We start from the raw sequence: 12779 nt of genomic DNA, 5'->3' as shown, positions 1-12779 counted from the left end.
CCTGGCACACAACGACAACTCAATAAATAGGATGGCTGGAAATTGCTCCTTCTTCTCCATCAAATGCTGTATATGTAAGAAGAAATGTGACTTATTTTTGGAAAAAATCGGGAAATTCAGGACTGATTAGTTAAAAAAAAAAAAGGCATCTGAGTAGCAGGTGCGGAATGGAAGCAGTGAACGTAGGGGTGCCCAGCACACGGGAGAAATATGAGTGTGTGCAGCAACACAGCCTCTCTTTTCTCCTACAGTTCCTCACAGGATGGGGCAGCCATCCTTGCTCACAGGCTCTCCCTACACACACTGATCCCAGAGGATTATGGTAACAGTTTCTCCATCCAGTCCCTTAGACAGAGAACAGGTCTACTAGGTGAATTACTCTGGTGAGAGGAGCTTGCTTTTCTTTAGGCTTACCAATTTTATGGAAGTCTTTCTAAAAGTATTTTAACAATGCTTTCGAAAAGCACACAGGCTACAGAGTTACACTATTATCAAAGGTCTTAGACTGCTCTATTTAAGTCAGTCTTTTTTTTTTTTTCCCCTTGAGTCAAAAAAAAAAAAAAGGCTTTGTCACCCAGGCTAGAGTGTAGTGGCAAGATCATAGCTGACTGCAGCCTCCAACTCCTGCGCTCCAGCGATCCTCCTACCTCAGCCTCCCGAGTCCCTGGGTCTACAGAAGTGCACCACTGCCACTAACTGATTTTGGTTTCTGTAGAGATAGCATCTCACTACGTTGCCCAGGCTGGTCTCAAACTCCTGGGCTCAAGGGATCCTCCTACCTCAGCCTCTCAAAGTGCTGGGTTTATAGGCATGAGCAACTGTGCCGGTGTCTTATTCTTGACCTTAATTTCCTTTAGTACGAATGACACTGGACATCTGTCAAATACTCCATATCCAAGCCTCACAGCAGCCCAGTGATGGGGAAACTATTACCCCCATTTTATAAAGACATCATGATGAGCAGAGAGAGGACAGGGTAATTTGCCTATAATCCTACCACAGGCCAGAGAAGCAGCAGAACCAAGACTCAAATTTACACCACGGCCCACAGTGAAAGGTTAGTATAGTAAAAGTCAGATGGGTGAAAAAAACAGAAACGCTTAAGATGTTCTCAAGTGGTTCATAGTTCCCACAGCCAAGCTGTGAAGACAACGCCTGACTCTGCGCTCTGCCTTCTTGCTGGCTGTCTTTCATATACACGTCTTAGCAACAGCAGGAGGAATCCCTGGACTTAGTGCTTGTAAGATTTCTATGTTCCCCTTTAAGCAAAACATTTGCACATTACTGTTTCTTTTTGCTGGGCCATAAGAAGTTACAAAGTGAAAATGGCAAAAACACGCAGAAACTTCTTTCTTTACACTCCTTTCAGGTAAAAAGCCTAAACACCACTGTGGTCCAAATCTAGGACTATGGCTGAGAGGACTGTGCCCTCTTCTTCCATGCCCAGGTCACTTCTCCTAGTTCCACCAAAGATCTGGAGTTTGGACCAGACCATAGATTTTACTTAATATTTTGAAGAAGCTGAAGGATTTCCATATACTTGAAGGTAAGTCTCAATACAAACAGTGGTTGTGATGTCACTGCCAATTTATAATAATGACCTTAAGTTTTGTACAGTGGCTTTTCTTCGAAGGATGTATCTTACACAATGTTATCTAAAATTGGATATAGTATTCTACTAAGGGATTGGATTGTAAGCATTTTCAGTGAGTTGTGAGAAAATAAATGAAGGAACATGTTAAGGTTACAGAGACAGGCAAATCTAGCACTAAAAACAAGTCATGTGGGCACAAGGCCAGTCTTCTGCCCAAACTCTACCACCTACCAGCGAAGAACTCAAAATGAATTCTCGTCCCATATAAGGAAAAGGGAATGTGGCCAGGCGCAGTAGCTCACACCTGTAATCCTAGCACTTTGGGAGGTCAAGGCGGGCAGATCACGAGGTCAGGAGATCGAGACCATCCTGGCTAACACGATGAAACCCCATCTCTACTAAAAATACAAAAAATCAGCCGGGTGTGGTGGTGGGCGCCTGCAGTCCCAGCTACCCAGGGGGCTGAGGCAGGAGAATGGCGTGAACCCAGGAGGTGGAGATTGCAGTGAGCGGAGATCGCGCCACTGCACTCCAGCCTGGGGGACAGAGCAAGGCCCCATCACAAAAAAAAAAAAGAAAAAAAAAAGGAAAAGGGAATGCAAACTCACTGCTAGTAGACCTGTCTTGTGACAACCTACTATTGAATATTATCTGGCTTTTCCCATCTAAGCTGTGTGGTACGGATTTAAATAGAAACTAAGTACCATAACTGTAAAATATTTTGCTCAACTCAGAAGCAGGTACTATTAAAATCCTAATGTTACCCTGTGTCATTGAAAAAATGCTTATCCAGGCCTGAGGATGTCAAATGTGCATCCAGGTGTAAGAAGATCTGTGCTCGCCTGCACTCCAGGGTTGGCATACTCCCCCCCAGCAAATAAAGCCCATCCTGTACACAGAAGCACAAGGAGACAGCCTTGCACTTGACTGGAACAATAACACCACGGACTGCATCAGGGAGGGGAGGTCAGAGGGACAGTTGGAGGTCCTGGGCCTCCAAGGAGAGGCATGGCTGGAGCCCAGCAGAGCGAGTGCACAGTTCCTCTCATGGAAGTATATACGTACGAGAATTCCACAGAAAGGTGTGTGTTCTCTTCACAAATCAAGATTAAGAACTAACTTTTGTGGTGTTTGCTATATTTCAGATAATATTCTAAGGGTCTTCATTAACTTATTGCAATGTATATTCATTAACAATATTATGAGGTAGATATTACTGTCTACATTTTATAGATGAAAAAATGGAAGTCAGGGAAGCTAGCAGACTGCCTAAGGTAACCAAGCTGGTGAGCATGAGGACACAGATTTGAACCTGGGCTGCCTGGCTCTGGGCCGTGCTCCTCCCTGTGCACTGTGCAGCCCCACCTGATGAACAAGAGGTAGAGGCTGGAAGGGAGCTAAGAACATATACCTAAGGCTGAAAAAGAACTTTGCATTGCTAGGCAAGCATATAAAATTAACAGTAAGACAGGGTGGATGGCTGGCTGGCTGGGACAGACTCCATCCCTGCACCAGGCGGCCTTCTCCACTCCTTGGCTTCAGACAAACTCCCATCTGAAATGCTACCAGGTTATTTTGAGTTCCTGGTCCAAAGAGGAGGAGAATATTTAAAGGGAAGAGAAGAAAAAACTCATGATCAAACAGTGGATTGTTAACATTTTCTTCATATGCAAAAAACTTGAACTTCACTACTACTCAGAATGGATCCATGAAAACGCAGGGACTGTCAGACAGATTATGTTTTATCCAGGACATGTGATTACATTTTGAAATTTATATCATCTGTATATATCAGTGTAAATCATTACAGGGTAAGGATTTTTTTATGGAGTGTTTAGAGTTTTCGGATCTACAGGATAAATCAGGAGAAGAGAATTATAAATTGCCTTTTCTATGCCAGACATGTAAGATATTTTAACTTCATTTATGCCTATACTGTGACATGTGAAGAAAGTGTAAATCCCGCTTTGTTTTTCTTCTGAGTTAAGACACCGAGGTAAGTTGCTTGCCTAAGGACAGCTGGCAGCCTGTCGTGGAGCTGGGACTTACATGCAGGACTCTATGCCTGCCTCTAAAATCTCTTTCCACAAACACCATGGCTTGGGAAGACAGCGGTGGCCAAGGAGAATGTGGAGCATTTTTTCTTTTTTGAGACAAGGTCTCACTCTGTCACCCAGGCTGGAGTACAGTGGCACAATCACTGCCGGCTCATCTCTAGTACAGTGGCACATCTCCCTGGCTCAAGTGATCCTCCCGCCTCAGCCTCCCAAGAAGCTGGGACCACAGGTATGCACCACCACACCAGGCTAATTTTTGTATTTATTTTGTGGAGATGGGGTTTCGCCATGTTTTTTCTCTTTAAATAAAAAATTAAAAGTGAAAATTGGATTGCAGGTGTGACTGCCAGTCGACAAGTGTTGAGATCCTACCACACACGGCTTGAAGAGGGGAGAGGAGGCATGTGAAAAACACAAAGCTCCTCATTTATAGGGCCCATTCCTTCACCCAAGTGCTGACATGGAGTTGGAATTGCAGGTTGTTTGGTTAACCAGGCACCAGAAACCAAAGGGTGGAGTTTGTCAGAGCTGGAGGGAAAACATGTTCTATGGAATCCAGCGCTCTGCTCAGCTTGTGTCGTGCTTCCCAGTTTTAAAAGTTTTTTTTTTTTTTTAAACAATCACACTCAATTAAGGGCACAATTTTTGGTCTGTAGTTTTGGCTTTCCACATACTTGCCAAATGTCAAAGATGTGAATTAAAGGACAAAAGGAGGACAATCAATGTCCTCCTCAGCTGAAGCAGGGGGTACTGTTTTCTAACACTTGTTATTATGGCTAGCTCCGTGACTCACCTCCTCCCTGAAAAGGGTAAACCAGGTGTGAGCTTTGTGCCCAGGGGAAGGTTGAGCAGGACGGTGTCTTACATAAATAGAAAATGCTGCTTAAAACTATTTTAGAATGACTACTGTACAAAGCTGTTTTCTTTACAAACTAACGCTTATTTGGAACAATGTATCTGGCACCCAAGGATACAGAATAATTTGGACCTATCAGTTCTCAAAGGAACCTACTCTGCCTTCCACAGCCAGCTCCAAGATCCATTAACAGATGGCTTCTGGCAGATTCCACAGAGCAGAGGGAAGAGGCAATCTCTAAGAATCTGGATCTGTGTCATGCATAATAACATCTTTCTTCTTTAGTGTAAGTGCAGACAGTGAGAGAAAGGCTGAATGCACTTCAGCCAGGTCTTTAGATTTTTTTTTTTTTTTTTTTTTTTGAGACGGAGTCTCGCTCTGTCGCCCAGGCTGGAGTGCAGTGGCCGGATCTCAGCTCACTGCAAGCTCCACCTCGCGGGTTCACGCCATTCTCCTGCCTCAGCCTCCGGAGTAGCTGGGACTACAGGCGCCCGCCACCGCGCCTGGCTAGTTTTTTGTATTTTATTTTTTTAGTAGAGACGGGGTTTCACCTTGTTAGCCAGGATGGTCTCGATCTCCTGACCTCGTGATCCGCCCGTCGCGGCCTCCAAAGTGCTGGGATTACAGGCTTGAGCCACCGCGCCCGGCCTTTTTTTTTTTTTTTTTTTGAGACGGAGTCTCGCTCTGCCGCCCAGGCTGGAGTGCAGTGGCACGCGATCTCGGCTCAGTGCAAGCTCTATCTCCCGGGTTCACGCCATTCTCCTGCCTCAGCCTCCCGAGTAGCTGGGACTACAGGCGCCCGCCAGGTCGCCCGGCTAGTTTTTTGTATTTTTAGTAGAGACGGGGTTTCACCATGTTAGCCAGGATGGTCTCGATCTCCTGACCTCGTGATCCGCCCGTCCCGGCCTCCCAAAGTGCTGGGATTACAGGCTTGAGCCACCGCGCCCGGCCGTCTTTAGATTTTTATTCAACATAAACAACCTAACACCAACTACATCTGCATGCTTTCTCTAAAAGATGGCTACTTTAATCCACAAAAGGGGACGTTTTGTCAAGCCTCTCCGCTTGCACTAAGTTCATTAAATAAACCTGATCACACAACACACAGCATATGTGGGTATAAGAACTAAATGTTAGTTCCTCTCATGTTCACATCCCTGAGTCATCATGTTACATCATTTTGGCAGGGGAGTCTGTGTGAGGTTCTCTCCAGATGGAGCGAAACCACACTGCAGGGCTGCAGAGCTTGGGCTTTTGGACTGGGAATTCTGGACGATTTTCCTTAATTCTCTCTTAAGTGAAACATGGGCAGATTGGTCATGGCTTAGAAGACTGTGTACAAATACAGAAGAGCAAAATAAAATACACAGTTAAGCATTTAAATCCAGTATGAGATGTTCATTCTGGGTTTTCTAACAAAAATCTCTGCCCTAAGTTTCCAGAATAAAGTACAAGTAGTCAATTTCCAGGTGAAGACACTAGTGGACTGCACTTGACCTGTCATGCCACCTAACATTCAAGGGCAGACCCCCAGAAAGCATTTCTGCAGGGGACTCACACTCACCTGTTTCTCGGACCTCTCCGTTCTGTTGCCAGCTCAACCGCAGGTCCAAAGAAACAGACTCGCTCGCACCACCCTACTTCCCCAGCGCAAGCAGTCTCAGGCCAAGGCCCCAAAAGTGGGCATCCTGAGTGCACCCTCATGTCAACACAGGCTAGAGGGGAGTCAGGCAGAGAGTGCACAGGACTGCGGCCCGCAGCGGAGTTAAAGGGCTTCACCGAAGGGCTGCCATCCTTTCAGGGTGCCGGGCTGTGAAGTTTAGAGCACTGCCGCACAATGAAAACAATGAAGATAAATTTAAAAAAGTTTTGGCTGGGGGTAGGGGCTCACACCTGTAATTCCAGCTCTTTGGGAGGCTAAGGAGGGTGGATCACGAGGTCAGGAGTTCGAGACCAGCCTGGCCAACATGGTGAAACCCTGTCTCTACTAAAGATACGAAAATTAGCCAGGCGTGGTGGTGAGCGCCTGTAACTCCAGTTACTTGGGAGGCTGAGGCAGGAGAACTGCTTGAAACTGGCAGGCGGAGGTTTGCAGTGAACAGATATCGCACCACTGCACTCCAGCCTGGGTGACAGCGTGAGACTCCATCTCAAAAATAAAAAAATAAAAAAATAAAAAAAAGTTTAAACTGTGATCTTATCTTTCCTAATTTTTAAAAGTCATATTAAGTCTTTTTTTTTTTTTTTTTTAAACGTTCTAAATTGGCAAAATAAAGAACTGGCAATCCTATCCTGGCCTCCAGCCATTTTGAGGGAAACTTTACTACCCAGAAAAATCAGAATTCTGGTCAGATTGTCTTACCTTGACTTCTCCTGTATTCAAATATACCTATTTTGGTATGTAAAAGGCTTAAGACATTTGAATTTGAATGATGGAATATACAGATTAAAAAGCAGTTCTTGGAGCATTATTTTAATATTCAAAAGGCAAGTGACAAGCAATGACAGGGACACACTTAAAGAAAATCAGTTTCACTAATACCATAGGATAATTACATCACTATCTTGGCAGTGCTGTAACAAGAACCAAATTCTAAAACGAGGAAAGGGCTCCATCACGTCTGACCTTTATGTGTGTGAGCCATCAGTATTTTCAACACAGCAAAGTCCATCTAGCTAAGGAACAGACGGAAAGATAGTTAAAAAGAATTCACTGGCCCCAACCCGCAGCAGATAAATGTCTACCTCTGCGAGACTTCGCGTCCTCATCCGTAAAAGGGCTGTGACTCAATGAGCAAATTAGCCTAACCCAGCTGATTAGCCCAGGTAATTTCTAACAGCCAACTAGCTTATTCCAGGTGATACTAATCAGTCAGTCAGCTCAGCTGATGTGAATCTTATATGACAATTACTTTAGCACAGGTGATCTTAAACCACCAAATTCACTCAGCCCGGGTGATTTCAATCAGCCAATTAATCAATCCAGGTGAATTTGATTACCCAGTTAGTTCAGTACAGGTGATTCCAATCAACCAATTATCTAAATAGCAGCTACCGATTCATTAAGGTATGCCCAAAATGGTAAATGTAAATAGTCCATGCACACCAAGAAGAAATGCTGGGCCCTATATGCTAACCTGGACAGCATGTACCACACAGCTTTACTGTCAGCTTATTTACAAGGCCTGAAACCTGAAGCTGAAGCTTTATGTTTATATAAACAACATGGTATGGCTACGTTTTATTCTGATATGCTATTGAGCGAAACAGAAGTCAATTAATTCTACATCTGCATTCTTAGTATATGCTCTATATTTTAAAAAGTGGAAAAATATTGTCCGTATACATTAATATTTACATACATACATTCATGTTTGTGTTTATCTACCACGTGTGTGCATATATTCATATATTTACCTAAGTATATATAAATATATATCTATCTGAAGCTGTAACAAACTTTGTATTTATATTCAAACAAAATAAAGATGTTGAAAGTGAAAAAAAAAAATGGCTGTGACTCTGTGAGACTTGGCTCCTCATCTGTAAAACGGGGATAACTTTCAGGGCTGTGACGAGGCCTTCTGCTGGTGCAGTTAAGTGCTCACCATGTAGCAGTGACTACTAATACAATATTCTATTTATATGCACAGACAACTAAATTACTTATCCAAAGTCACAAACTAGTTAGTGGCAGAGCCTGGAGCAAGAATCCACATTTCCTATTACTCTAGTGTTTTTCCTAGCATGCAATGCTGTTGGAGCAAGGTGGGGGTAGGTTTTTAACAAGTAAAACCATTTCAACCTAAACAAAATTAAACAGCTTCCAACAGTAACATAGAAATAAAACAAAGATGGACAGATATATAATTTTATGGAGTTGTTTTTTGAAATATACTTTAAAAAAAGCATATTTACCTGTTTATGCTATAACTAGTGGGAGTCAGAAGGAATCAAGATCAAGAATTCAGCATTACTAGATAGAAATGGTTTCGACAGCTTCACTCAGGAAGTAATAATGTCAACTTGCGAAAGCACACACAGATTCATGGAGGATACGTATGCTTGTGATACAGGCACTGCTATGAGAAAAACAGTGGCCCAGGCACCTTAGTTGTAAATTTCTTTAGTCAATTACTTTTTCTGTTTCTCAAACTTTGAAAAGCTACTCTTGTACTTTTAAAAATAACTTGTAAACTATAATCAGACTAATTCAATTCCATGAAAACAAAATCCCATTTGAAAAGAAGAGACAATTCCATCAGACAATTTCCATTAAATAGGCCAAATAGTAAACACAATCTCTCAGTTTTTCATACCCTTGTGAATTCTGTGTATCTTTTAAACCAGTTTCTGATATGATTAACAATTAAAAAAATCAACATTTTCTTCATTTATAATTGTACATAATAGTTCATCATCTCGAATCCCTAAGGACTTCCACTATGGATCCTTTATAGAAAGTTCAAGTGAATCCCATTTACTTTAAAAGGGCACTTACTGGTCAGGAGCAGGGGCTCAAGCCTGTAATCTGAGCACTCTGAGAGGCCAAGTGCTTGAGACTAGGAGTTTGAGACCAGCCTGGACAAAAGTAAAGACTTCGTCTCTACTAAAAATCAAAAACGGGCTTGGTGGCATGCACCTGTACTCCCAGCTACTCAGGAGGCCGAGGCAGGAGGACTGTGTGAGCCTGGCAGGTCGAGGCTGCAGTGAGCCATGATCGTACCACTGCACTCCAGCCTGGGTGACAGAGCAAGACTCTGTCTCAAAATAAATACATAAATAAAAATAAAAAGGCACTTATTGGAAACTCCTAGCCTCGGAATTACACACTACCACCACTTTGGTGACCTGTCTTGTCCAGGCACACTCGGGAACTCTTCTCTGGGCCATGCTGTGAGGCTCATCGTCTTTCCCAGACGGCTGTTGCAAGCAGCACACATCCATACGCCCTGACAGGGTCAGGAAAACTCCCACTGTGGAAGAGACTCTTGCTCTATATGGAATTCACTGTACTACATGAAGATCAGACTAGAAAAACCAGCCTGGGACGAACACTGTGAGCTAACTGCTCAAACGGTAACGTTTGGGTGAGGCAACCACAATGCTCCACCACACTCGGTACCATATTTAATTTGCATGTTTCTAAAGGAACTAGAGGAACAAAGTTATCTTCAAACATTCCAATGACAAGGAAGCCTTCTCCGACTAGGCCTCATCCCTAGCCCCAACTGGAGACGCTTTCACTGTGCCCCCAAATATCCACACACATCTGTCACTGCCCTGACAAGCGGCCATGCAGCTCCCAGAAGCTCTGATCCACTTCTGGGCAGAGCCATGTCCTGTTTACCACTGAATCCCCACTGGGTAGCACAACACCCAACACACAGTAGGTGCACAACAAACGATCTGATGAGTGGAGGGAAAAGCAGCTCTGAAGCAGAAACGGAAGCAGAGCTGGTTAGCTTTCTCACAGTATCTTCATGCTCTGCAGCAGGCCAGGGGCCATGATCATTCTCTGAACATCCATCCCACAGTTAGAAGCATGCACTGAGTACTAGAGTACTCCGGTATTCTAGGTATTATAGGCTACATGTGAAGCAAACAAAAATGAACAAGACAGAAATTCAACCACACGCAGTAGGGAGTATGTGCTCGGGTAAGAGCATGTTTGTCAAGGGACACACAAACAAACTGCCTGGTCTCCTTGCCTCCTGGTTTCTTCCTTATTCCCAAACATCCTATGCAACTCTGCCAAATTAGTTTCACTGTTTTCGTGCCAATGCCTAAGAAGATTTTGGTTCCAGGTGCCCATAGGATAGGGTCCACTCTCCTCAGCATGGCAGTCAAGGTCTTGCAGCATCCATTCCCAAGTCCCCTAAGGAACCCTCCCCAGAGGTGGGCGGCTGCTCCACTACTGCCAGGCTTAGAAAATCCTTCTTCCCCTCTCCTCTTGTGCATTCTAAAGCACACCTTTGCTCATCCATCTCACCCTCCATCCACTCAAGCTTTCAGTTACCCACCTATGGATACCTGATTTCTCTTCATCACACAGCGCAACTCTATTACCCCTCATTTTTATATACTGAAGTACGCAGCCATAAAAGATCGACAATTCTGAATTGAATTTAACCCTACTTTATTTATGTCAGGTACTAAAATAACAGCCTAACCCTCATTTGATGGTTTAACAACTCCCTATTCTCTGTGTGATCCAAGACTGGATATTTGAAACAGGTATAGTTATGCGACTCATTTTAATATCATGTACCCAATGCCAACATTTTAAAAACATATGGTACAGACATCACAAATATTTCCAAAATGATCCATTCCAAAAAAGTATTAAGGGAAGTAAGTTCTTGAAAACAAAACAAAAAAGACAACACAAAAATTGGAGGTTTAATTTTCCAATAAGACACTTTAAATGTAGTACTGTTTTGTTACATGACAATTTCAACGTCATCTATAAATCATACTGACAGCCTTGGAACTACCACTGGTTATAACACTATTAATAAATAGAATTACATGAAATTATACTTTTAATTCTGTCTATCAAATCTCCTGACTACTCAGTTTCTTGGACCGCCCCTGGGGAAATCTCTCACTTCCTATCACAGAAGGTGACTGCCCTTTAAAGAATGGGGTTCTCCTAGTTTGGACATCTTTTAAGGGGTTTTCCATAGAAGCAACTGCTACCCACATCCAACTGACAAATCTCAATGTCAAGTCCTCTAAGCACGACTTCATTAAAAAAATTTCCCCTTCAGTTTCCATTTCAGATACGCGGCTATTCTCCTCCTTGACGCTGGAGCGTTCCTGTATTTACTTTACTCCTGTCCTTCACAGAAAACAGCAGCACTGGAGGAATCAGCCCCACGCCCGCCAGTCACCGGGTTGTCTGAGGTCACGGATAAATACAGCTGAAGTTCCTCTGCCCCGTACTTATGGCTAGCATGAGAAACTTACTGTAGTTTTAGTCTTAACATTCTCCATAGGTGACTTTAAACTTCATTACTTCTTGAAAATGGGTTCAAAATAAGAAAACTGCCCTGGTTGCGAAGGGATCACACCCGCGATAGACCGCGCGCGCTGGCCTTGGTGGGCCGGGGCCTTCGGCGTTCACTCCCCTGCCTGCCTGTGCCCCACTCGAACCCAGCCTTTTCTTGGGCGAGTACGCAAAGGGTCGAAGTTTCCATGGAGAGCCGCCCCCACAGGCCCCAGGGGCTGCCAGGACCTCTGAGGCAGGGCCGGGGGCCAAGGGCAGGTCTGCACGAAGGCGGCACGAAAACCTCTGCCAGGCTTTGGGATCGGGATGCAGGGCCCTCCACGGAGACCCCCGCCCCTAGTTTCACCGAGAGGCCCATCCCCGCCTGAAAGTCTTCCAGGCTTGATGAGACTCGAAGCCCCTGAGGCGAAGGGCAACCGGCCCGTGCGCCAGGAGGCCCGGCCCGGGGTCGCCGCGGCGCCCTTACCCACGGTGGACTTGCAGGCCTCGCAGAAGGTGTCGTCGGTGAAGCGCTCCATCAGGCTGGTCTTGCCCACGCCGCGGGAGCCGATGATGATGACCTGCAACTTGAAGTCGGCAGGCCTGGGGGGCTGCTTCCTCCGGCGGCCCTGGCCGCCCGACAGCGCCGGGGAGCCCGCGCCCAGACCGCCGCCGCCGCCGCCCCCGACCCGCCTCTGCAGCGCGGCGCCCGGATCCATGCACGCATGCGGCTCCCGCTCGGCCCGCCGCCCGCCGCCGCCCGCTCCCCGGCCGCGCGCCCCGGGCCCCGGCGCCCCCTCGGCCTCCGCCGCGCGCGGGGGGTCGGCCCCGGGCTCGGCTTCCGCTCGCTCGAGCGGCTCCGGCGGCCCGTGGGCTCCGCGCTGCAACTGCGCCGCCGGCCGGCTCTCGGCGCCCTGGTCCCCTCCTCCTCCGCCGCCTCCGCCGCTGCCGCCGCCGGGAGAGGAGGAAGGGAAACAGCTACTCCGCAGTAGCGGCAGCAGCATCCCGGACGAGGAGGAGCAGGAAGCGCAGGCGCGGGCGGGGCAGCGGGCCGCGCGGGGCCGGAGGCGGGAGGGTGGGCGCCCCCTGCCGGCGGGAGGACCGCGCGCCCGGGCCTCGACTGGCTGCTGCGCGCGGGGCTTTCACGCAACCGGCGCTGCTCTTTTCCTGCCTCCTCCCTTCTGCCCGCCCCCGCTTCCCTCCCTCTTCCGTCGGCTCGTTCATCTTTTCTTCCTTTTACCTCTTCCCTTTTCCCCCTTTTCACTCCTCCCTACTCGGCTT

The 12779-nt window shown here is 46.2% G+C and overlaps 1 protein-coding gene across 1 annotated transcript in view; it reads right to left on the bottom strand.

The window, feature by feature from the left end:
* RAB12 (RAB12, member RAS oncogene family) overlaps positions 1 to 12537 on the bottom strand; it is a 28968-nt gene extending 16431 nt beyond the window's left edge. The window contains exon 1 of the mRNA XM_033178317.1: positions 11986 to 12537. Within this exon, the coding sequence (XP_033034208.1) occupies positions 11986 to 12502 (517 nt within the window). The 5' untranslated portion in view covers positions 12503 to 12537. The remainder of the gene's footprint in view (positions 1 to 11985) is intronic.
* Positions 12538 to 12779: the final 242 nt, after the last annotated feature.

This window comes from Trachypithecus francoisi, unplaced genomic scaffold (assembly GCF_009764315.1).
Source record: "Trachypithecus francoisi isolate TF-2019V2 unplaced genomic scaffold, Tfra_2.0 Lachesis_group19, whole genome shotgun sequence".
In the NCBI taxonomy this organism is placed as follows: domain Eukaryota; kingdom Metazoa; phylum Chordata; class Mammalia; order Primates; family Cercopithecidae; genus Trachypithecus; species Trachypithecus francoisi.
Note: the sequence above shows the minus strand (reverse complement) of the source record. Positions and strands in the feature narration are given on the sequence as shown.